This window comes from Equus quagga, chromosome 2 (genome assembly GCF_021613505.1).
Source record: "Equus quagga isolate Etosha38 chromosome 2, UCLA_HA_Equagga_1.0, whole genome shotgun sequence".
NCBI lineage: Eukaryota > Metazoa > Chordata > Mammalia > Perissodactyla > Equidae > Equus > Equus quagga.
The window spans coordinates 64,694,901-64,719,295 of record NC_060268.1 but is presented as its reverse complement, the minus strand read 5'-3'; the positions used below and the strand labels follow the sequence as shown (position 1 = coordinate 64,719,295).

Sequence of the window (24,395 nt, the reverse complement as noted above, 5' to 3'; positions counted from 1 at the left end):
ATACGATCCAGCTATTCCACTGCTGGGTATTTATCCAAAGAACATGAAAACACGAATGTATAGAGATACATGCACCCTATGTTCATTCCAGCATTATTCACGATAGCCAAGACTTGGAAACAACCTAGGTCCCCATCAAGGGACGAATGGGTAAAGAAGATGTGATATATATACCCAGTGGAATGCAACTCAGCCATAAGAAACGTTGAAATCCAGCCATTTATGACAACTTAGATGGACCTTGAGGGTATTATGCTAAGTGAAATAAGTCAGAGACAGTCAAGTATCATGTGATCTCACTCACAAGTAGAAGAGAACAACAACAACAAACAAACACATAGAGACAGAGATTGGATTGGTGGTTACCGGAAGAGAATGGGGGAGGGAGGGGGGCAAAAGCGGTGACTAGGCACGTGTGTATGATGATGGACTGTAATTAGTCTTTGAGTGGAGAACATGATGTAATCTGCATAGGAATCGAAATACAATGATGTACACCTGAAATTTATCTAATGCTGTAAACCAGTGTTACCGCAATTTAAAAAAAAAATCATAAAAATAAACAAATAAAACTGTTCTCATGTCTGTCCTTCTTCCTTTGAAAATTTCCTGTCTCCATTTAAAAGTAAGAGAAAAATAAATCACAAATTTTTCAATTACTCTGAGGATTAGAAGATAAATAAACCCTTATCTAGAGACAATGAGGTGAGCATCCTTCCTGAAGGGAAGCATTCTGCTGTAGAGTAGTGAGGCCTAAGTTTCCAGAGGTTGGGTTGGTCTATGCCTAGGAGCCTGGGTTCCATCTCTTTGGGTGATCATAAATTTTTCTGAGTAGAGGAGGCACATGATTAAAGCACTATTGTGAGACAATTTATTTTGATACTTTGGTGACTTGAAACAGGGTTAGATTAGAATCACTGAGGCTGTAGAGGCTGTTGCTGTATTCTCTGTTTGAAATTGTAAGGGTTGTAATCCATTCTAGAATGGCTTTAGAGTTCTGGAATGGAGAGGAGGAGCTAGATGGTAGAGGTGTTTTAAAGAAGGGATAGTATTTGAATGCAAAAATAGGCCTAGGTGACTAGGAAAATGGCAGTTTGGGCAACATAAAAACGTAGATGTCAGTTAGTGTTAGATGTTTTTACTAGAGTTATTTAATTATAGTAGCACTGTGATACTGCCTTATATTCATTTTATGGGTTAGGAAACCAGTTGTTAAAGAAGGTTACCTAGTTTGCCCAAGGTCACAGATAGAACTGGTAATCTGAACTATGACTATCTGACACCAAAGGCTATCCTTCCTGATTCCAATACATACTATGGATTATTTTTGTTGTAATTTTGGAATCCTTTTTACACCTTAGATCTTGTATTCAGCCTCTTTATAACTTCATGTCACATTATTTCTTAAAATTCCAGCTATTAAATGAAACTATTCTCTGAAAGATGACTTGCTTTCTCCTTTTTCTGTTAGCGATATTTCCTTTATTTGAAACTCCTCCCAACCTTTAATTCTAGCGCATAATTGCCTCCTACATCTTCTGTTAACCTTTTTGTTATTTCCAGCCCCTAGTGATTTTTTTTCTCTTCTGTACTTTTATGTTTCTGCATTTGCTGTTATATAATTATCTCAATAAATATTATTTGATTCTTGAACGTGAAATGCTCATCAGTGAGTACAAACCCATTGATGTATATTTGAAATAATAATAGAAAAATATATAGGAACTTGTATAGGTAAGAGACTTACTACTTAATTTATATATGAAGTAGTAGGAAAACAAAAAATGACTGGATTTAAAGGAACTGTCCAAATTGAGATATCATTCTCTTTTTGGAAGTTCTTGGCCCTGTTGACCTTAAACAGACAGCTAGTTATTTTTCCAGCAAAAGTGGGTTTATTGGGGATCAGCAGCGAAATACAATTCAGAGTCTGCAACCATGGCAAACTATGTGAGAGTCCCCCTCAACAAGGAGAGGAGAAACTCTTATATAGGGGAAGAGGAAGTTGAGAGGTCTGTTATAAACAGAGTCCATTGGAGGAATTGAGAGCTCCATGTCTAGTAGCTTTTCATTGGCTGAGTTTGTGAGTCTTTCATGGCCTGAACCTGTTCCTGTTGGACTGTGCAGTCATCGATGTAGAATGTGAGAACTCCCCTTTTTGGCCTCCTGACTCCAGTTTAATGAGGTTTCTGTTTATTAATTTTCACAGCTCCAAAAACATGCGAGTTAGTTTTTATTATTCTACAGGTTTTACGGTAGTACAGCACCATGCAACCTAAGCCAACTGTCTAAAGACCTAAATTAGTTTCTGTTCTACTATTAGCAAAATGTGCATTTAGGCAAATCACAACTTTTGATCCCTCATCTATAAAATAGGAACACCAATTCTTGTTATACTCGCTTTTAACCTTGTTATGACAGTTAATATAGGTGAAACTCTTTGTAATTTGCTAAATGTGTTAGATGGCAATGTAATTATAATGTTAGTTTTTTTTTTTAAGATTTTATTTTTTTCCTTTTTCTCCCCAAAGCCACCAGGTACATAGTTGTGTGTTCTTAGTTGTGGGTCCTTCTAGTTGTGGTATATGGGACGCCGCCTCAGCATGGCTCGATGAGCGGTGCCATGTCCGTGCCCAGGATTCAAACTGAGGAAACCCTGGGCCACCTGCAGTGGAGCGCACGAACTTAACCACTCAGCCACGGGGCCGGCCCCCCTATAATGTATTTTTTTAAAAAGAGTGTATTAAGTGCTGCATCTTTCTTTACTGTTTTTGTTTTTGTTTTTAATTCAGCTTTCCACAGGCTACAAATCAAACACTGCTAGATAAATTTAAGCATCAACATGAGGAGAACTCTTACATTGAATTTCCAGCTGTGATGGAACCTGCTTTCATCATAAAGCATTATGCCGGGAAAGTAAAATATGGAGTAAAGGTCAGTAAATTTCTCATTGGCTATGCCTACAGGGCAGAGATGTGTTCTTGACTATATCACCATCCCAGTTACAATACCCTCTCTGTAGTTTGTGGAGGCTCTTGATCAGTAACAGTTGGAGACATTTTATAAGGATATTACTAAAATTCAGGTTCTAACTTGCATTATATTACTGTCTTAGGTGATGTTTCTGTTGCTTCCCTCTTATAGATAACCCTGATGCTAGTCCATTCTAATGGCCTTTTTAGATCTTAAGGAATAAATTGCATCATTATGTCTTAAACTCACTAGTTCATCTAGATAGTTTGTTGAATTTTTCTCTTCTCTACATCCCTGAGACCTGACAGAGGCTTCATGTCTTCATGCACCATTAGGTGTTTGTGAACTTGTACTCCTAAAGAACATATTGAAACCCTTTAACTCCTGTGGAAGGGAATCTTCATAATTTTGTCCATTTCTTGTTTGTAATTCATGAGCCCATTACCCTTCAACCTTTGATGTTTCAACTTGTCATTTAAGACAATTTCCCAGGCAAGGCAGTGATGATATGGGGAATAGTTGAGCAGTATGTTTTCTCCTGCGCCTTGAGATGAGAGTCAAAATTAAGATCACTTATTCATTTATTACTGATTCATTTATTCAGTAAGTGTTTATTAAACAAAGAGCATGTGTCAGACCCTGTGCTTGGTGTTTGGAATGATCTAGTGATAAAGTAGATAGATGTGTTCCTTGCTCTCCATATACACATATACATGTGCATGTGTGTATAATATAGATAAATGGAACTGTGTGCTATAAATAAATGAGTGGGTTCTATGAGGGAAAGTAGCGAAATGTGGGTTTTGAATTTGGAGATCCCTGAACACCTCTCTGAGAAACTTAAATTTTGAGAGATGGCCTGAAATAACATTTACTTGGTGAGGAGTTGAGATGATGAATATTCTGGGCCATGAGATAGGAAAGAATTTAATATGTTAAAATAATTGAGAACAGGTTTGTGTAACTAGATTATAGTGAGCAGGTGGCATGAAATGAATTCAGAGAATGGATAGCAAATTAGTTCTTCAGGGCCTTTAGACCAGGTTAAAGGAGTTTGGGTTTTGTTGAAATTATAACAGGGAGCCATGAAAATATTTTAAGCAGAGGATGTAAAAAATTTGTGTTTTTAAAAGATTTTTTTGATTACTTTGAGGAGAAGCCATAGCAGAGGATGAGTGTGGAAGCCAGGAGATCAATTAGGTAGCTTTTCTTAATAGTTGAGGTGAAACGTTAAAGTAAAGTGAACTACAGGGGTGGCAGTAGAGATGGAGGAGGTCTGAATGATTATGAGATATATTTTGGAGGTATGATCAGTTGACCTTATTGATGGATTCTTAGTAAATAAGTGACTTCTGGCTATAGCTGATGGGTGAATTTGAGGTGCTGTTTCTTGACATGAAAATGACAGGAAGGAACAGATTTTAGAACAAACATTAAGAATAACAGTGTGTAGAATGGTGGTTACCAGGGGCAAGAAGGTGGCGGAATTGAGGAGATGTTGGGCAAAGGATACAGATTTGCAGTTAGAAGATGTAGTAAGTTCTGAAGATTTAATGCACAGCATTGTGATTATAGTTAACATGATTATAGCATTGTCTTCAAAGTTGTTAAGAGACCAGATCTTAAATATTCTTGCCACAAAAAAGAAATGATAATTATATGACTTGATGGACGTGTTAGCTAGTGTTACAGTGGTAATCATATCGCAATATATAAATCTATCAAATCAACATGTTGTATACCTTAAACAATGTTAATATGTCGATTTTATCTCAATTCTAAAAGAAGATTTAAAAAAATAGTTTAAAACAAAAACAAAAAACTTGAGCTCTAAAATCACATAGTGAGATGCATCAAGTACACAAATCTAAAGTATACAGATTTTGTTCGTGCCTCTTCCCAGCTCATTCTCCCCAACCCAAAGGTAACCACTATCCTAATCGTCAAAAGTTATATCTACCTACTGACTTCAATTCAATATATATAAACCAAAAAGAGCAAAAGTAGAACTAGAAAAATCTATCCTCATCATTGTAGATTTTAATAATATCTCTCAGTAACTAACAGAATAAGCAGACACAAAATCAATTAAAACAGAAAAATTGAACAGCATTATTAAACAACTGACCCAATTGGCATATCATCAAGATAACTAGATAGTCTTTGGATATTTAGAAATTAAGCAAATTCTTCTATTGTAACCCATGAATCAAAAAAGAAATCACAATTAAAATGATAATATTTTGAATGGAACATTAATGAAAATACAACATATCACAATTTGTAGGGTGCATTTAAACAATGACTTATAACTTTAAATGCATATAATAGAAAGGAAGAATGGTTGAAAAGTAATTATCTAAACTTCCATGTCAAGAAACTAGGAAAAGAACAGCAAATTAAACCACAGAAAATTAGAAGAAGGAAATAATAAAGGGAAGACAAAAAATGAATGCAATAGAAAGCAAACATATAATAGAGAAATTAAGCAAAGCCAAAAGTTAGTTCCTTAAAAGGATAACAGAAAATAATATGAGTAAAAGGTAATGGAAAGTAACTAATAATAGGAAAAAAGAGATTCACAAGTTATAAATATCAGAAATGACAAGGGGGGCTTAACTGCATACCCTACAGATATTAAAAGGATATGAACATACTTTGCTAGTAAATTTGACAACATAGATAAAGTGGAAAATTCCATGAAAAACACACATTACCAAAACTGACACCAGAAGATATATGAAAACCTGAAAATCCTATGTCTGTTAAATAATTTGAATCAATTTTAAAACTTTTCCACAACGGAAATTCCAGGCCCATGTGGTTTCTCTGGTGAATGCTTCCAAACATTTAAGTAATAACTAGTCTTACACATTCTCATGCAAGTTTGAGATTCTTTTAAGATGTATAAATGGATCTCAGACATAACAAGAAAGATCTAATTTGGGCCTCATCATATAGATAGTGTTTAAAGCCATAATTATGGTTGAGATCACCTGATGTAAGATGATTGAGTGAAAAATATAAGAGTACACAAGATAAAACCATAAGAATCTCCAGTATGGAACCAGCAGTGGGGATTAAGAAGGGGCAGCACATGAGGTAAGTAGTAAATCACAAAATGTGTTATAGAAACCAGGAGAAAAGAGTTTCAAGAAGAATAATGTGATTTGTTTATGACATGTACTTAAGAAATCTAGAAATATGAAGACAGAGAGATGAGAGCATTACATTTGAAAAATGAAGGTCTCTGTCAACATTTGACAATCATCATGGAAAAGAATTTTAGAATAGGATGGGATGGTCTTTGGAGTAGGGCAGACCGGTGTTTCATTTCCTGCCTCAGTACTTCGGCAAGCTTCTTTACCTCTCTGTTTACTTATCAGTAAAGTATGATTTATAATTGATTCTACTTTATTTAGAATTGGGTAAATTGTGTATAGTGCTTAACTTAGTGCCTGCCATCTTGTCTGCCCTTGGAAGGTGTTAATTGATGATGATGGTGATGGTGGTGGTGGTGACAACGATTTGGATTTGAAAATTCTTACTCAGTTTTGTTAACTTTTATAATACATACTTTTGCTCAGAGGGTATTTAGGGACAAGCTAAAGACCAAGACTTCTGGCTTGTTTCCCCTTTTTCCCTATTCTCAGGAGAACAATGGAGAATTAGGAAAGGAAAGCCCTAAAGGTAATAGGATGAATCCAAGCTGTCTTCTGGACATGAGGGTAGATGATGTCATACAGTCACACTCCTCATAGAATTCTGAGTTAGAGTTGTTCTATGAAGCTACACCGACATGGAGTGATTTACTCGCCAAGTTTTAATCCTTCCATCTAGGTGTGGTTGTAATGCCTAAACAGTATGTATCAGTCTGGGACCTTCTTCCAGGAGTGTAAAATTCTTGCCCTCTCTTTCTGTGGGGTATTTTAAACCATTTTCTTGTGTTCTATACCTTTCAACTCCCATTGGCAGGTGTTTTTTACTGCCTATTTATAGTCCTTAGGTAATATTATCCAACTTAAAAAATCTGTATGCTGAGACATGCAGATGTATTTTTTTAATTCTCTATAGAACTCTCAACATGTATGTCCATCTGCCTGCTTGATGTCTGTATGCAGACATAGTTTGGTGGTTATGAATGGTTGTGTTTCAATATCTGTTCTTCCACTTACCATGTGATAGGGGCCAAGATAGTTAACCTCTCTGTGTCTCGGTTTCCTCATCTATAAAATAGGAATAATATCTACATCAAGGAGTTGTTAGGAGGATGAAATGAGCTTAAATGAGACAATATAAAATATAAAATGCTTAAGAGTGCCACACACATATTAACCTCTCAATAAATGTTATTTGCTATTATCATTATCATTATCCTCATCATCTCAAACTTCACTTGGACAAAACTGATCTCTTGATCCTCATTTCCTATCTCCTTCTTTCTTTTCCAGTCTTCTCCACATCAGTATATAGCACCTCCATATACCTAGTTACTCAAAACCAAAATAGAGGCATTAACCTAATTCCCTCATTCTCTCACCATGCCGTAATCCACCAGCAAGTCCTCTGCCCTTACCTCTAAAACATATCCCAAATATGGTAACTATTTTCCCTTTCCGTATTACCACTGACATAGTCCAAGTCACTGTCAGCTCTTATCTGGAATATTGTAATAGCTGATCTCCCTTTCTCCATTCTTTGTAGAATTCTTTCCCTCTGCAGCAACCTTTGGTATTTATAAAACACCAGTTAGCTCATGTCATTACCCTTCTAGTGGTTTTCTTTTACCTTTGAATAAAATCCAAACTCCTAATTCCAGCTTACATAAAGGATAAAAGGATAGCTTATTTATTTGCCTCATGTTCTATTACTCTCACCCTTGCCCAGAATGCTCCAGCCCCTGGTTTTACTGCTTTTCTCCTAACTTGTCCAACTCATTACCACCTATAGTTAGTAGGTGTTCCCTTTTCTTGGAATGCTGTTCCTGGTCTTCTCAAATCTGGCTCGTTTTTGTTATTCGCCTCTCTCATCATTTTATGTGATACTGCTTCAGAGAGGCTCTCCTTCAGCAGTGTTTAACTAGCTGCAAGAAAATTGTGGGATATTCATTCTAATCTAAATGTATTATAGAATTCAGTAGTTTTAGGGTTGGATGGGACTTTATAGAAGATATCTGGTCTGGTTAGCTACCTAGAATAGAAATCACTTGTTGTAGTCCTTAGTCCTTGGTCACTCATTATCTTCTTGGTTTAATCATCTTTTCAACAATAACACTAGTACTTTTTTCATGTAGGATTTCCGGGAAAAAAATACAGATCATATGCGCCCTGACATTGTAGCTCTTCTGAGAAGTAGCAAGAATGCATTTATCTCTGGGATGATTGGAATTGATCCCGTAGCTGTTTTCCGATGGGCAGTTCTCCGAGCTTTTTTCAGAGCCGTGGTTGCTTTCAGGGAAGCTGGGAAAAGACACATTCAGAGAAAAACTGGTAAGCAGTAGATATTAGTATTCTACCATGCTGCTTCTTTTAGTTTTTTACCTGTCTAAGGAGTAGAGACATAATTTTATTCTGTTCTCTTTTCTTACCATACCCTAATATGTTTAAGACCTAATGAGTTCTAGTGAGTTTTATATGATTGAGTTAAGTGGATGTTGGTGTATGTGTGTATATATGTGTTGGTACATTTTTATTAATAAATACTGATAGGAATAATGAGTGTAAAGCACCTGGTATTTAGTAGGCAGTCAGTAAGACATTGATGTGATTTTTAAGCAAAAAGTGAAATTAGAATTATCATTTAATTATATAGAATTTATTATTGATACCTTTCTCTGTTTACTTCTTATGCCATAGTTTTTTACTACAGATGAAACATAATTTAATGTGGAAGCATAAATCAGGAGACAGAAAAATTAGGATGGAGGTGTAGTATAAGGTAGTGGAGATAACCCACTTCAGTAATCAATCAAGTGTTATCTCTTCTCCTGACTGATTTTGTGACTATTAGCAATTTTTCTTGGAGTGTAAATACTACCTTCAAAATTATAGGGGTAAAATCAGATAATACATGTAAAGTATCTGTTTATGAGGTGTCAATTTATTTTTCCCTCTTACCCTTAACTCAGTTCATTGGATTTCACTTGGAAATTTAGAAATGGATAGAGCAGGTTCCTTTTTCTGTGTGCCTCCTCTTAAATTATAAAATATCCCATTTCACATTCTGTAGGAAGGTATCTTCCTAAGCAGTTGTTACCTACTGAAAACCACACTGTTGCTTGCTGTAGCTCTAGCCTTAAATAGACCATTGCTGCCTAGTGAGGATTTTCTAATATATATATAGTCATTTAAAATAAAATTTTCTGCCCAGAGAAGCTTCAGTAGAAGTGTGCTAGGGCACACCTGTGCTTTCAGGACTCCCAGACTTACTTTTATGGCTTTTTGGCATGTGCACTAGCAGTAAAACTCTGAATTCAACTTGTATATATTCCAAATGAATAAGTATATTTGGAAGATTGTATTCCTAAAATTGGCAAAATTAATTGAACGTAGAAATATTTTTCAGCTTATGATATATGCAAACTGGCCTTTGTAGACAGGGAGAATTGTAGTTTTTTGGAAAATAAAAGAAATAGCTTAAACCTGCTTTGCCTTTTACAAAGTTATTTCTCAGAGGCTGTCTTTGCAAAAAACATGAGGAAAAGTTTTTCTTTTAAGGTACATTCTTATTTATTACAGTGACCTATAAATTTTGAAAATTAAGCATCCTGCTAAGATTTTTGTATTTACTATTAAATATATTGTTTTCTGTAAAAGTTATTCACATTCTCTGTATGCTCCTTTGGCATGTAAAATATTATTTGTGAAAGTTGGTTGGTTGTATATTATTATCAATTTGGGCAAAGACATTCAATGTTATTGTAATCAGCAAACTGAACCTTTATTTAATCTCTACTTTGATAATTTCTAGATTTTTTTTGTTTTCTAATCTAGCTTTTCTTTCTGGCCAACATAGAGCTTCAATATAATAAACTTTTTGTGAAAACTCTTTTATTCTGGGATATAACGTGCATATAGAAAAGTGTGCAAAACAAAAAGATATAGCTTAGAGAATTATCACAAAATGAAACACCTCTGGAACTACCATCTAGGTTAAGAAATAGAATCTTATCAACACCCTAGAAATTCTCCTTGGACAAACTTTCTAAATTTCACTTTTTATCAAGGAAAATAAAAATCCTATGATTCATTTGCATTTTGAGGCAATGACTGAGCAAATTTCTTCCGGAGAATAATTGTTTGTATTAAAGTATATTAGTATCAATGCCAGCATTTAGCCTTTTTGCTTCCTCTACACCACTTACCACCACCTATTTTCTGGTGGGTTTGCGATAAAAGGATAGCATAAAGTTAGAACATTGTAGCATTGCAAAATGAAAACTAATGGAATTACTGTGAAAATTGATTTAAGTAGTAGATTCAGAACTTATATTGTGACCATAAATATAAATAATATACAAATATATCCAGGTGAAACAGGAATTGGAGATTATTTAAGCAGAAGCAGAATATATGGAAAGCAGAAGGTAACCAAGTTCAGATATTGAATGAGAATAAGAGGTCAAAGATAATACTTCTAGTGAAAAAAGAAGATGTAGACTGCAGAAGTACAGTATATTTTCACTTCCTTTGAGAGTATCTTTATAAAAAATTTCAGTGGACTCTTAGCTAATGGTCAACAAATATCCTGAGGGTGGACTAAAAAATCCTGGATATGCTCAGGGAATTCTCTGACATTCTTTTGCTTCATCAGGCCAACTGAACACAAATGAGAATATCATTGTAAAATCTACTTTTAACTGTTTAATTTTTTTTTGTAGACTTCCAAATGAAGGGACATAATGCCATTTTAAGGCCTTTAAATAAAAATTAATTCAATTTAATTATTCTTTTTAAGAACAAATCTGTTACAGTTGTAGACTCTGTATTATGGTGATCAGGAAACCATAAAATGTTCTTAGTGGAGTCATATAAGTAGGCAGCCTGAGTGAAGCTACATGTTGGCCCTGCTGGGAGGTAGAATGAGAAATGGTAATGATTTGTCTGGTCAGCAGCGAAGTTTTGGAGAACAGAGATTTCAGTGGTATCATCCGCCTTACCTCTGATTTACTCCTCCTGAGTAGGAAAGAGCATGGATTAGAGAGCACAGGGGAGATCATAACTTGACCTTGAATTGTACAGTATGTAGAAGTAAGTGCAGTGATGTTTTGTTTGGTTCTTTTGGAGTTACATGAAAGTATAGCCAAAGAGGAATTTTAATCAGTCTAAAAAGACTAGGCAGAGACAGGGAATTCAGCTGTGGCATTGGAATAAGAAGCAAGAACAAAAGAGTTCAAAGTATCATTCAGTTTCTTCATCTACAGAGAGAGAGACTGAAGCCATTCAAATAGTGTCTGCAAATAGACAGCTTTAATGTCTATTAACTTTAGTTTCTATATAACCTGTTCCCCTTCCTACCCCGCTCAGTGGACTGCATGACTAATGTGCTCCCAGTTGTTTCTGCAAGGGGAATAAGGGTTCCAGTGACCATCTCTTTTCAGAAATGGCCAGATACTAAAACTGATTGGATATGACCAAGAGTCTAGGATCTCTATACAGTACTCTGTCCACAGTGCTACTCAATACTTAAGACAATCACTTCTGTATCAGGCACTGTAGTGTGGTGGTTAAGAGTGAGGGTTTTAGATTGAACATCAGCGAAATGTTGGAGTAAGGACCTCTGAAAATTCTTTCTTCTGTAAAAGCAACAAGAACACTTACAAAGAGTGTCAGAATAACTTTCCCAGAACTCAGGAAATTTGTCAAAGTTTTGTAGTAATATGTGAATTGTTTATACAAGAAAAAAAGCTGAATATTAGTAAAGACAGTACGCTTTGTAGTGTTTTAGCTTGCACTATTTGCATCCCTCCCTCTCCAGCTCCATGGTAGCCTGGAAAACCAACATCCTAGGAGCACAATGAAAATCAGCAGTGTGGAAACCACTGGAGGAACTAGAAGGGGGTTGGAGCTCCTTCAAAGCCCCATTCCCAGAGAATTTTCATTATTTAGCCAATTGGGTAGTTCCCTGGAAGGACTCTCTTATAAGCCTGTCTTTAACCTGATTTGGAGCTTGCCCTGCTTGAATAGCCTTTCCTTAGGGGTGTTGTCAAAAAATAATCAGAAGCAATTGTTGAACATTGCAACTCCCTGATGCAGTAGATACCAGTTGGGCAAAAACTAACCAGAACACTTTAAAGGAAAAGCTTGGGAATGAGGTCTCCATCATGTCTTTGAAAAGTTCCCACATATTCATGGGAATCTAGATAGCCATGCACATGCATAGGGCTATGTACATGTCCAGGGGCTATATGCATAATCAGGAAAGACCTGAGAAGATCCTGATCTCTCACCTCTGGATAACCTTCAGGCTCTGTGCTAGCAGGAAGTGAAGGATAAGACAGAGTTGTAAACTGCCTAGCTGAGTGTTGGTGTGCCCCAGCAGACATACAGTGACCCTTGACAAAGACTGGGAGATTTATTGGTTTCAGGCATGTAAAGATATCTGCCTCCAGTCATTAGCTGACCGTTAAGCTAACTGAACAGAGATTTCCATGGTCACGTGTGACAAAGAATACAAACTTTATAGAATTAGTTCAGGAAAGTCCTAAACAAATAGCAACAACTCTCAGAAACAGCAACAAGAACAAAATCCTGGGGAGACGGGAGAATCTGATTTCCAGAGTTGCCATGTTATATTATTTAAAATGTCTGATGTTCTACACAAAATTACAAGACATGCAAAGAATATGACCTATACATGGGAAAAAAGAAATCAGTGGAAACTATCCCTCAGTAAAGCCAGACATTGAACTTACTAGACAAAGTCTTTAAGCTATTTTAAGTATGTTCTAAGACCTAAAAGCAACCATATCTGAAGAACTAAAGGAAAGTATGAGAACAATGTCTCACCAAATAGAGAATATCAATTTTACATATATATATATATATATAAACTCTGAAATGGGAAAACTAAGTATAATAATTGAAATGAAAAATTCACTAGAAGAATTCAAAAGCAGATTTGAACAGGCAGAAGCCAGAATCCATGAACTTCAAGACAGATCAGTTGAGATTATCTAGTCTAAGGAATGGAACGACAAAAGAATGAAGAAAAATGAACAGAGCTTCTAGACCCGTGGGATACCATAAAGCATACCAACTTCTGGGAGTCCAGAAGGAAAGGAGAGAAAGGAATAGAAAAGAATATTTCAAGAAATAATGGCCAAAAACTCCTCAAATTTGATGAGAAAATTAATCTGCACATTCAAGAATCCCAACAAACTACAAGGAGGGTGAATTCAAAGAGATCAAAACTTAGATACATCATAATTAAACTGTCCAGAGACAGAGGATACTGAAAGCAGCAAGAGAGAAGTGATTTATCATGTGCACAGTACCCTCAGTAAGATTAACAGTTGACTCATCATCAGAAACCATTGAGGCTGGAGGGCAGTGGCTTGACATATTCAAAGTGCTGAAAGAAAAGGACTGTCAATTAAGACTTCTATATTCAGCAAAATCCTATCCTTCAAAATGATGGTGAAATGAAGACATTCCTAGATAAACAAATCTTGAGTGACTATTACTAGCGGATCTGCCCCACAAGAAATAACAAAGGAAGTACTTCTGGCCGAAATGAAAGGACACTAGACAACAACTTGAAGCACATGAAATAATAATGCGCACCACTAAAGGCAACTACAGAGTTAAATATGAGACAGTATATATTGTTTTTTTAATCTTGTAACTTTTTCTGCTCTAATCTGATTCAAAAGACAACTGTACAAAACCGTAATTATAAATCTGTGTTGATGGACATGTCATTTTAAAGATGTAATTTGTATGACAATAACAGCATAAAAGAGGAGGAAGGGAATGGAACTATATAGGAGGAAAGTTTCTATATGCTATTTAAATTAAGTTGTTTTTAATCCAGACTAGATTGTTATAAATTAAGTTGCTAATTATAATTCCCTTGGCATCTGTTAAGAAAATAGCTAAAAAGTAATTTAGCAAAAGAAATGAGAAAAATACTAAAATAATATACTGTAAAATATCTGTTTAATTCAAAAGAGAGTAATAAAATAATAGAGGAACAAAACAATATGTCTAAAGACATATGTGGAAGCTAAACACACTTCTTAATAATCAATAGGTCAAAGAAGAAATCACAAGGGCAATTAGAAAATGATTTGAGATAAATGGAAGAAAATATGTACCAAAATTTATAGGATACCACTAAAACAATGCTTAGAGGGAAATTTGTAATTTTAAAACTTTTATTAGAAAAAAAGAAAGATCTCAAATAAATAATCTAATGCTCTACTTTAAGATTCTAGAAAAAATGAGGAAACTAAACCCAAAGCAAGCAGTAGGAAGGAAGTAATAAAGAGTAGATTTGAAAAAGATAAAATAGAGAATAGAGAACAATAAAGAAAACAAAACCGAAAGTTGGTTCTTTGAAAAGGTAAACAAAGTTGACAAATCTTGAGGTAGACTCACCACAAAGAAGAGAAAGACTTAACTTACTAAATTTTAGAATGAAAGAGGGGTGTTGCTACCAAGTGATGGAAATAAAAGGCGTCACACTATGTACAGTTGTGTAGCAACAAATTATAACCTAGTTGAAATAGGCAAATTCCAAGAAAGATGCAAACAACCAATACTGACTCAAGAAGAAATAGAAAACCTGAATAGGCCTATAACAAGAAAAGAGATTGTATTGGTAACAAAAGAAACTTCCTACAAAGCAAAGCCAGTGAACAGTGAATTCACTGAATGATTTCTATCAAATAATTTAGAAGAATTACCATCAATCCTTTATAAACTCTTCCAAAAATAGAAGATAAGAGAATATTTTAATTCTCATTAAAACCACAAACTAATATCCTTCAACAAAATCCTAGCAAACCAAATCCAGCAATACGTAAAAAGTATTATATACCATCATCTAGTGAAATTTACCTGGGAATGCAAAGTTAGTTTAACTTACAAAAATCAAATCAATGTTGTAGAATGTTAATAGAATAAATGACAAAAATCACATCATTGCCTCAGTAGACACAGAAAAAGCACTTGACAAAAACCAACACCTTTCATGTTTTTCTTCATAAAAACACCGAAGAACTAAGAATAGAAGGGGGCTTCCTCAACCTGATAAGGGGATCTATGAAAAACCCAAAGCTTACATCATACTTAATGGTGAATGACTGAATCCTTTTCCCCTAAGATCAGAAACAAGACAAGGATATCTGATTTCACCTCTTTATTCAGCATTGTCTTGGAGGTTCTGATAAGAGCAATTAGGCAAGAAAAAGAAATAAAAGACATCCAAATTGGAGAGGAAGAAACCATTTTGTTTGAAGACGACATATTGTAGATAGAATATCCTAAAGAATCCACAAAAAAAGCTATTAGCACTAATAAATGAGGTCATCAGGGTTGGAGGACACAAGATCAATATGCAAAATCAGTTGTATTTCTATACGCTAACAATGAACAACCTGAAAACAAAATTAAGTTGGTGCTCCAATTACAAGAGTGCCAACAAATACAATACTTACTAATAAATTTAGGAAAAGAATTGTAAGACTTGTTCATTGAAAACTACGAAACGTTGAAAAACCTTAATACCTAAGTAAATGGAAAGATATCCCAAGTTCATGCACTGGAAGGCTTAATATAGTTAAGATGGCAATACTTGATCTACAGATTTAACATAGTCCCTGTCAGAACCTCAGCTACCTTTACGCAGAAATTGACAAGCTAATCCTAAAATTGATATGTAAATAGACCCAGAAATGCAAGAAGAACCAAGTTGGAGGACTCACATTTCCCAATGTGGATTAGGCAATGGATTCTTGGATATGTCACCTAAAGCATAAGCAACTAAAGAAAAAATGGATAAATTAGACTTCATCAAAGTTAAAAACTTTTTTGCCTTAAAGGACACTTAAGAAAGTGAAATGACACTCCACAGAATGATAGATAATATTTCTAAATCATGTATCTGATAAAAAACTGGTATCTAGAATATATACAGAACTCTTACTACTCAATAATAAAAAACTAATAACCCAGTTAAAAAATGAGCAAAGGATCTGAAAAGACATTTCTCCAAAGAAGATATGCAAATAGTCAATAAACACATGAAAAGATGCTCAATATTATTTGTCATCAGGGAAATGCAAATTGAAGCCACAGTGAGATACTACTTCCCGTCTACTAGGATGGCTATAATAAAAAAGACAGGCAATAACAAATGTTGATAAGGATGTGGAGAAATTGGAATCCTCGTGTGCTACAGTTGGAAATGTAAAATGGTACAGCCACTTTGTAAAACAGACTGGTAGTTATAGTTACATTTTACCCAGCAATTTCGCTCTTAGGTAGATACCCAAAATAATTGAAAACAGGTGTTCAAACAAAAACTTGTACATGATGTTCTTAGCAACATTATTCATAATGACCAAAAGGTCGAAACAACCCAAATGTCCATCAACTGATGAATGGATAAACAAAGTGTGGTAATCCATATACTGGAATGTTATCCTGCCATGTAAAAGAATGAAGTACTAGTACATGCTACAACATGGATGAACCTTGAAAGCATTTTGCTAAAGTGAAGGAAGTCAGACACAAGAGGCTGCGTATTGTATGATTCCATTTACATGAAATGTCTAGAATAGGCAAATCTATAGAGACAGAAAGTAGATTAGTGTTTGCTTAGGGCTGGAGTGGGTAGGCTGGGAGATGATGAGGGGAGTAATGGTTAAAGAGTATAGAGTTTTTCTTCAGTATGATGAAGATATTCTAAACTTGATTGTGATGGTTAAACAGCTTTGTGAATTATACTAAAAGCCATTGAATTTTCATTTTAAATAGGTGAATTGTATGCTATATGAATTATATTTCAATGAAGCTATTATACACAAACACAAAGAATGTCCGTAGTGGCTTTATTCATAATAGCCCCCAGTTGGAAACACCCAAATGTCCATCAGTGAAAGAAATGGATCACCAAGTTGTAATACATTCCTATCATGAAACATTATTCGGCAATAAAAGGGAACAAACTACTGATACTCATAGCAAGTGAGTCACAAAGAATATTGAGCAAAAAAGCCAAACATGACAGAGTACATACTGTATGATTTTATTTTATTTAAGAACAGGTAAAGTAATATACAGTGATAGAAATCATAACTTGATTGCCTCTGGGAGGGGCAAGGATGGTATTCACAGGAAGGAGATAAAATAACTTGCTGATGGAGGTGTTTTATATTTTGATTGAGGATTACATGGATGTAAACATTTAAGCTCATCAAACTGTATACTTGAGATCAGTGGATTTTACTGTGTATGAAATATACCTTTAGAAAACGGCCCTAAGGTTTGGGAGCTGGCATTACAGAAACTTATAGGATCAGAGACATGGCTTCAGGTTTGAATGATACAGTGGTGTTGAGATTGAGCTCCTATTGTGTAGTTTAGGAGCTTCAAAGACCTTGAGTTTTTCTGTAACTGAAAGATAATTGAAAAATTCTGTTTGTTGGCCTTGCCTAGAGAAGCAGGAAGAACCTTAGCAATCTGTTAGGCCTTAGATAAGGTTTAAAAAAAAGTTACCTTTAGAAAAAATCAGTGCCCTGTATCTTCACCATGCATGGATATGGAGTCTGAATTTATGCTGTGTGTTTGGTACATAATCTCAAGATAAGAAATTATCAAAACTAGACCAGGAGAAACTAGCATAAGTGGACATTAAATTAAACCTCTTTTAAGAGTTTCTGAGACTCCTCAGACAATAACCCCAATGAAAATGTACTTATAAACCATCCTAGGAAACCAGACCCACGTTGACAGGGAGTTGGTACACACAACAAATGAGCAATATCGCTTTAAGGTTTGGAAATAGTATTATAGTCTGTAAAATAATGTTTAAAATAGTTGAAGAGTTAAAAGGAGGCATAGAAAGCAGAATGAAAAAACAGAAGTTTGAAAAAGCTAATGTAGCTTTGATGGTGACAAAACAGTCACAGATAGAAAATGCCACAATTTATTAGATAAAATAAAAAATAGATTCCAGTGGCTGTAGTAATGTTGAGTGATTTCTTAAAACTACATAATAATTTAGTATATTTAATATCTTGAATTTTTATATAAAATAGTTTAATACCATAATCATCTTAAATTATTTCTGACCAGCAGATTATCAAGTTAGCTACTGAAGGGCCTGAAAGTCTGGTGGTAACTTTTTAAAATTACAGTTTGGATTGAGTATGAGTAGAACTCACCAGGTGTTTTTTTATTAAGTGGTCCCCCTCAGCTCATATCCATCCACCCCCTCAACTAACCAAGTGCATGTTAGTCTGAACCTGAGTATTCTTCCTCCAAGTAGTCCATTAAGGGGGAGATTATTGATAATAATGAGAATAAAATATTTTTACCGAGATCTCTTTTGACTTGTCTCTTTGAAACATTGAACGTTTGCAACTGTGGACTCTCCATATTGGATAAATGAGATAATGTTTTATATTAGCTTGCTTTTTAATTATTGGACATGAAAAAAATTTTTCAAATCCATTTTATTAAAAAAATCCTGCTTTTTATATTATTATCTGATGTTACGGTATCATAAGACTCTGTCTTCTTAGCTAAAATGTAATGTTTACTCTCTGGTTATAGAAATCAAGTTTAAGGAATCATAGTTAGATTAAACCATGCTGTACAAACCTCTTTGAATGACTCTGCCTCTGTTTAACTTTTAACATGATTCTGTCTTGAGAATTATTCATAGGTAGTATCTGATTTCTAATTATACAGTAAATATGCACTAATAGAATGTTACTTCATTGTTTGTGTTGCTTAATTTACCTCGATCTATTGTTAAACTATTCACGTTTGTGTTGTAAAGGCAAACCTACGTAAATTTGAACTTAATGTCCTACCTAATTACTGTTCTTAATTGTCCTAGAGATGTTCTCTGGGTAAATGAAACTCAGCTCCCCCCAAAACCTGGAAAACCTGTATTCTCTTTTAAATCCATTTATCGATAATGTTTATGGTACTGAAACTTCCCCCCTCTTTGTTGCTCAAGTGACTCACTATTTCAGTAGCACTAATCTGGGGCTTTGGTCCTTACTTGAACATGCTCTCTTCCCTTTCCTACCAGTAGTTGATTCTGTCTCACTTTTCTAAGAAGTGGTGGTGAGCTACAGATTTTCCAGGTTTATTTTCAGATTTGTAAATACAGAAGCGCTGCTGGGTTTTCCTGCTCTATGGTGCTTTTCTTCTACTCTTTCTACATTGACACACTTGTTGGAATTCTTTCAAGTGTCATTAATGGCAAGATTTATGAAAGAATTGTTTAACTCTTGGTAAATTGTTTTGGGTGTATTTCTCTTTGGGGTTCCATCAGTGTTCCTTGCATTGTTGCCAACTATATGCTAATTATATTTCAGACCTGATAAAAATGAGTCTACTAAAAAAAAATGACTAAACCATACAAATTGTTTTTGAAATTTCCCTAGTATTTTAAATTAGAAATTTTTAATATGGTCTCAAGTCACAACTGAGTACTGAAAGGAATACTTTGAATACCTAAAAAGGACCTTTATTTTTTCCTAGTATTTTTGGTAATTTCCCTAAATTAATTGGAAAAATCATTCACATTTAATCCCTATTACTTGATACATTTTTATATACTCCTAAGATAGTTGGCAGCATTGTCCTTGATTCTCTCTTGGTTTGGGCTTATATAATGTCTTTTTCTTTTCTCCATTTTTTTGTTTTTCTTTTGCTTCCTAAGGACATGATGATACAACGCCATGTGCAATTTTGAAAAGTATGGATAGTTTTAGCTTTCTCCAACACCCAGTCCACCAGAGGAGCTTAGAGATTCTGCAGAGGTGCAAGGAAGAGAAGTACAGTAAGGCTGCAAATCCTGATAAACTCTGTGTTATCATGTAACCATTTGGAAATGGAAACCAGGAACATTCTACACCAGGGTGGGACATAAATTGCATAGGCAGTGTGACCTCCATACTCCTTTGACCAGTCAGTTAGGATACTTCTATTGATACTTTAGTTCTTTCTATCAAAAAAATGGATATACCTGTTCTTTTAACTTGGATAACTGTTTGCCTATGATCCTTGAGTTCTTAATCATACTTGGTTACAGACTCTGAATTGGTTTCCATTTTTCTCTTTAAAGTAGCCAAATGTTGGGTAAAAATGAATAAGGATTTTTTTCCTGCTGATTAAAAAAAAAGCTTTATTGAACTCTAATTGAAGTAAAATAAATTGCATGCAAAAGTATACAGTTTGGTAAATTTTGACAGATATGTGCACCTGTGAAATTATCACCACACTCAAGATAATTAACATATTCAACACTGCCAAAAGTTTCCTTTGCCCCTAATTCTGACTGATTTTTATGCTTGCTTATGCTTGAATTTCAACATCAGCAGTGCTGCTTTTGTGTATCATTGGTAAATCCAGTTAGTTTGAGTGCAGTCCCATCGCACTTTCCTATGTCTGGTTTCGGGCATAGCCACCACATTAATGTTTTGGCTTAGGAAAGAATGACAAAATCATAGTGGATGTCCTTGTTTCATTTGTTTTTACAAAATTGGTGTAAAAAGTTGCCCTTGGTCTCCATTTCCCCCTTTCTATTCGTTATATGCTCATTCTGCATGAAAGTGGTTTCTTTTGCCTGTTGTTGGATTACACTTATTTGGCTAATGCTATAGTGAGAATAAAGGGGTCCTTCAAAATACTCAAAGCCTAACTCAGCAATTTGCATATAATGGACCTCATTACTTATATGTTCTGTTCTGTTCTGAGCTTTTTACAAGTCACCACAGTTTCACTTTGCTAATTTCACAGTTTTGTGATTGAAATTCTATGAAATTTTAGTATCCCGTTATCAGTGAAAGAAGAATGTAAGCAGAATTCCTAAAAGCAAATGTTGTGGGTTCTTTCTTCAGTTCTTACTTTTGCTGTCTTGGTATAAGAAAATGTGTAATGCATTTTGAAAAGTATTTTCTCCTTTTAGAAAGAAGAAACGTAAGTGTTTCCTTTAAAAAGACATTCTTAAATGTTACTCTTAATTATTGCTGTTGTTTCTAAAAGATATACAACAAGTCGTCATTCCTATTATCCATTTCCTTTTCCAAATCTTTTAATCCATGGGACATTATTTAAAACTGTCTAAATATTTTTTTGGAGCTTGAATTAATTCTTTTTAACTTTTAAATAATCAGCAAGTGGTTTATTTGCTTTGTTGATTTTCATTTTCTTAGTCTGACGACCCCAGGCCTGATTGTATGCCAGCTTAGTATATATATGGGTCTAGAATAGGAAGGCACCAATTTCACCTTAGGCTGCATGAGTAAATTGTACATTTGTCTGTGTTCACCTATAAATTTATTTCTATATTTGTGGAACTTGGAGCTTTTCCATTATTAGTTTATTCCATTTTCCATTATAGTACTACCATTAATTAAAATTTTATATAAAATTATAAATTCAAGTTTGGGAGATTGTTTTTAAAAAGGATCAGGGGACTACCAGCCATGTGAAACCAGAGGACTACCAGATAATGGTGAATTGGTAAGATGAATGAACCCTCCCACAGGTAACAATAATAAAACCTGGAAAAAATGTAAGAATAACAAACTGTTTAAAAGCACTGGAAAAAGACTCAAAATACTAAAAGACCAAAAAGAAGCAGAAACCAGAGGAGACTTTATTCTATTAAGTAAGTGAATTTGTGGGTAAGAATTGTGAATTTGTGACCTTTTGCACAAGGTACTCTCCAACTTCCATAACTCCAGCGACAGAAAATCACAACTATACTGGGTTGAGGTGTCAGAGGACAAAGTTGAGGACTGGCAAAGCGGCTTCAAATTTAGGAGGATAATCCTGGAACTGAAAGAGCTGCCAAAGGGCTAAAACCCAAAGTTAGAGTATGAATTCTGGCAACCATACTTGGCTGACTGCTGTGAGTATCCAGGGAAGACTGTAGGAGCCCTGTCAAAAAAGCAGTGCAAACCAAATAGGAGATAACCTTTGAAAGACACAATGGCAATTGATGAGATTTGCAGGTTTGCTGCTTTTTTGACTGAGGGCTTTTTGTATTTGTGCATAGCTCCTGTGGGAGGGAAAGCCAAATTCTTCCTGCCTTAGTTGGAATCCCATAAGTAGAGGAGAGAGAGAAAAAGGCTTGAAGAAACAGTGACTGAAAACTTCTCACGTTTGGTTAAAAAAACTACCTTAGAGATCCAAGAAGATGAGTGACCTCCAAATAGAACAAATACAAAAGAAAACCACAACTAGGCACATTATAGGTTAACTGCTAAATGCTAGAGATAAAGAGAGAATCTTGAAAGCAGCCAGGAGAAAATATGACACATCAAATACAAGGGAATAATGATATGATTAACACCTGACTTCTTATTAAAAGCAATGGAGGGGCCAGCCCCAGGGCTGAGTGGTTAAGTTCATGTGCTTCAGCAGCCCAGGGATTCGCCAGTTCGGATCCTGGGCGTGGACTAGCACCACTCATCAAGCCATCCTGAGGCAGTATTCCACATGCCACAGCTAGAAGGACCCACAACTAAAATACACAACTATGTACTGAGGGGCTTTGGGGAGAAGAAAGAAAAAAATTTTTAAAAAGCAATGGAGGCTGAAAAATATCCAAAAACATAATTAACCCCACCCCCCCCCCCAAACTCCAAAAACACAAATAATTTCAGGCAGAATTTCTGTATTTGTAGTTTGGGTCCAGGCAAGTTAACTATCTGTTAGAAGAAAAATTGTCAGTCTTCAGAAGAACATAACAGAATTCAGTGTTGCTACAGTGTATTATCTACAATGTCAGTTAGCAAAAGTACCATTCAGAAATGAAGGGAAATGACACTAGATGGTAACTTGGATGTATGGTAAGAAGGGTCAGATAGTAAATATTTTAGGCTCTGTAGGTCATATGGTCTCTGTTGAAACAACTCAATTTTGCTCTGAAAGGAGCCATAGATAAACATAAATAAATAAGTATGGCTGTGTTTCAATAAGACTTTGCTGTGGACACTGATATTTAAATTTCATATAATTTTCACATGTCACAAAAATATTCTTCCATTGAGTTTTTCCTCAACCATTTAAAAATGTAAAAACCATTCTTAGCTCGCAGGCCATGCAAAAATAGGTGGTGGGTTTGATTTGGCCCATGGACTCTAGTTTGCTGATCCATGAATTATTGGAAGGAATAAAGAAACCAGAAATAATAAATACGTTTAAAAATAAATGACTATGTATATTTTTTTCCCTTCTCTTAATCTTTTAACAAGATATATGACTGTTTAAGGTAAAAATTAGAATTGTTTTGGTGGTTTAAAACATGTACACAAATTCTTTGATACTCCTCCCTTCAAAAGGCATATGCTGTACTTAGTGACTCCCTCTAACAAACGGAATGTGGCACAAGTGACAGGGTATGACCTTCAAGATTAAGACATAAAAGGTATTGTGGCTCTTCCTCCTCCTGTTCATTTCCAGTGATTCTACCTTCTCTCTGCAGTGCCTATTCTCTGAGATTTGGCAGGGAGGAAATTAGAGGAGTGGGGAGAAATTGGGATTCTTGGGAGCATGAGCTGTAGCGTCACTTCCGCAAAGGTCAGGAGCTCTGGAAAGGAGAAGGAATAAGATGGTAGGAGGAAGAGAGAGAGATGGTAGAATAGAATAATCTCACTTCAATTTGAACTTATACTTTTGACCTTCAATCTAGTCTAGGGACAATGGAGATTGTGATGTTTGTGAATAAGATGAAGGATTAGCAATTGTGAGAGAAGAGCTATGGGCTTGATAGGCTTCACTCCTTTCACCTTGCTGACAGTGCCTGCCTTAATGTCCCTAACCTCAGGCATCAGTATGATCACACAAATGATTGAAATTTTAAAATATTGTCTGATCAAAATGAAATTAAAATAGAAATCAGTAACAGAAAGATATCTGAGAAATCCTCAAATATTTGGAAAATAATATACATAAATAACTCAAGTAAAGAAAAATTCAAAATGGCAACTTGAAAGTACTTTGATGTCAATGATAATGGCAAACACAACATATTACAACTTAGTAATGCAACTAAAGAAGTGCTTAGAAAAAATTCATAGCTTTAAATCCTTATGTTAGGGAAAAAAATAAAAAATCAATGATCTAAGCTTTTGCCTGATGATGCTACAACAAGAAGAGCATATTAGACCCAAAATAAGTAGAAGGAAGTAAATAATAAAGTTAAGAGCTAAAATCAGTGACTAGAAA

At 35.0% G+C, this 24,395-nt stretch overlaps 1 protein-coding gene across 8 annotated transcripts in view; it reads left to right on the top strand.

Moving 5' to 3' along the window:
• The window catches only part of LOC124233768 (unconventional myosin-IXa), a 289,503-nt gene that overhangs the window by 122,077 nt on the left and 143,031 nt on the right, over nt 1–24,395 (top strand). For 7 of the 8 annotated variants that reach the window (XR_006887148.1, XM_046650967.1, XM_046651007.1 and 4 more), the window contains 3 exons: nt 2,793–2,934; nt 8,267–8,462; nt 19,879–19,998. Coding sequence is in view for 7 of the 8 variants with exons in the window: in XM_046650967.1 (XP_046506923.1) it covers nt 2,793–2,934; nt 8,267–8,462; nt 19,879–19,998 (458 nt within the window). In the remaining variant the exon portion in view is untranslated. The remainder of the gene's footprint in view (nt 1–2,792; nt 2,935–8,266; nt 8,463–19,878; nt 19,999–24,395) is intronic. The other variant, XM_046650998.1, reaches the window with a different exon arrangement.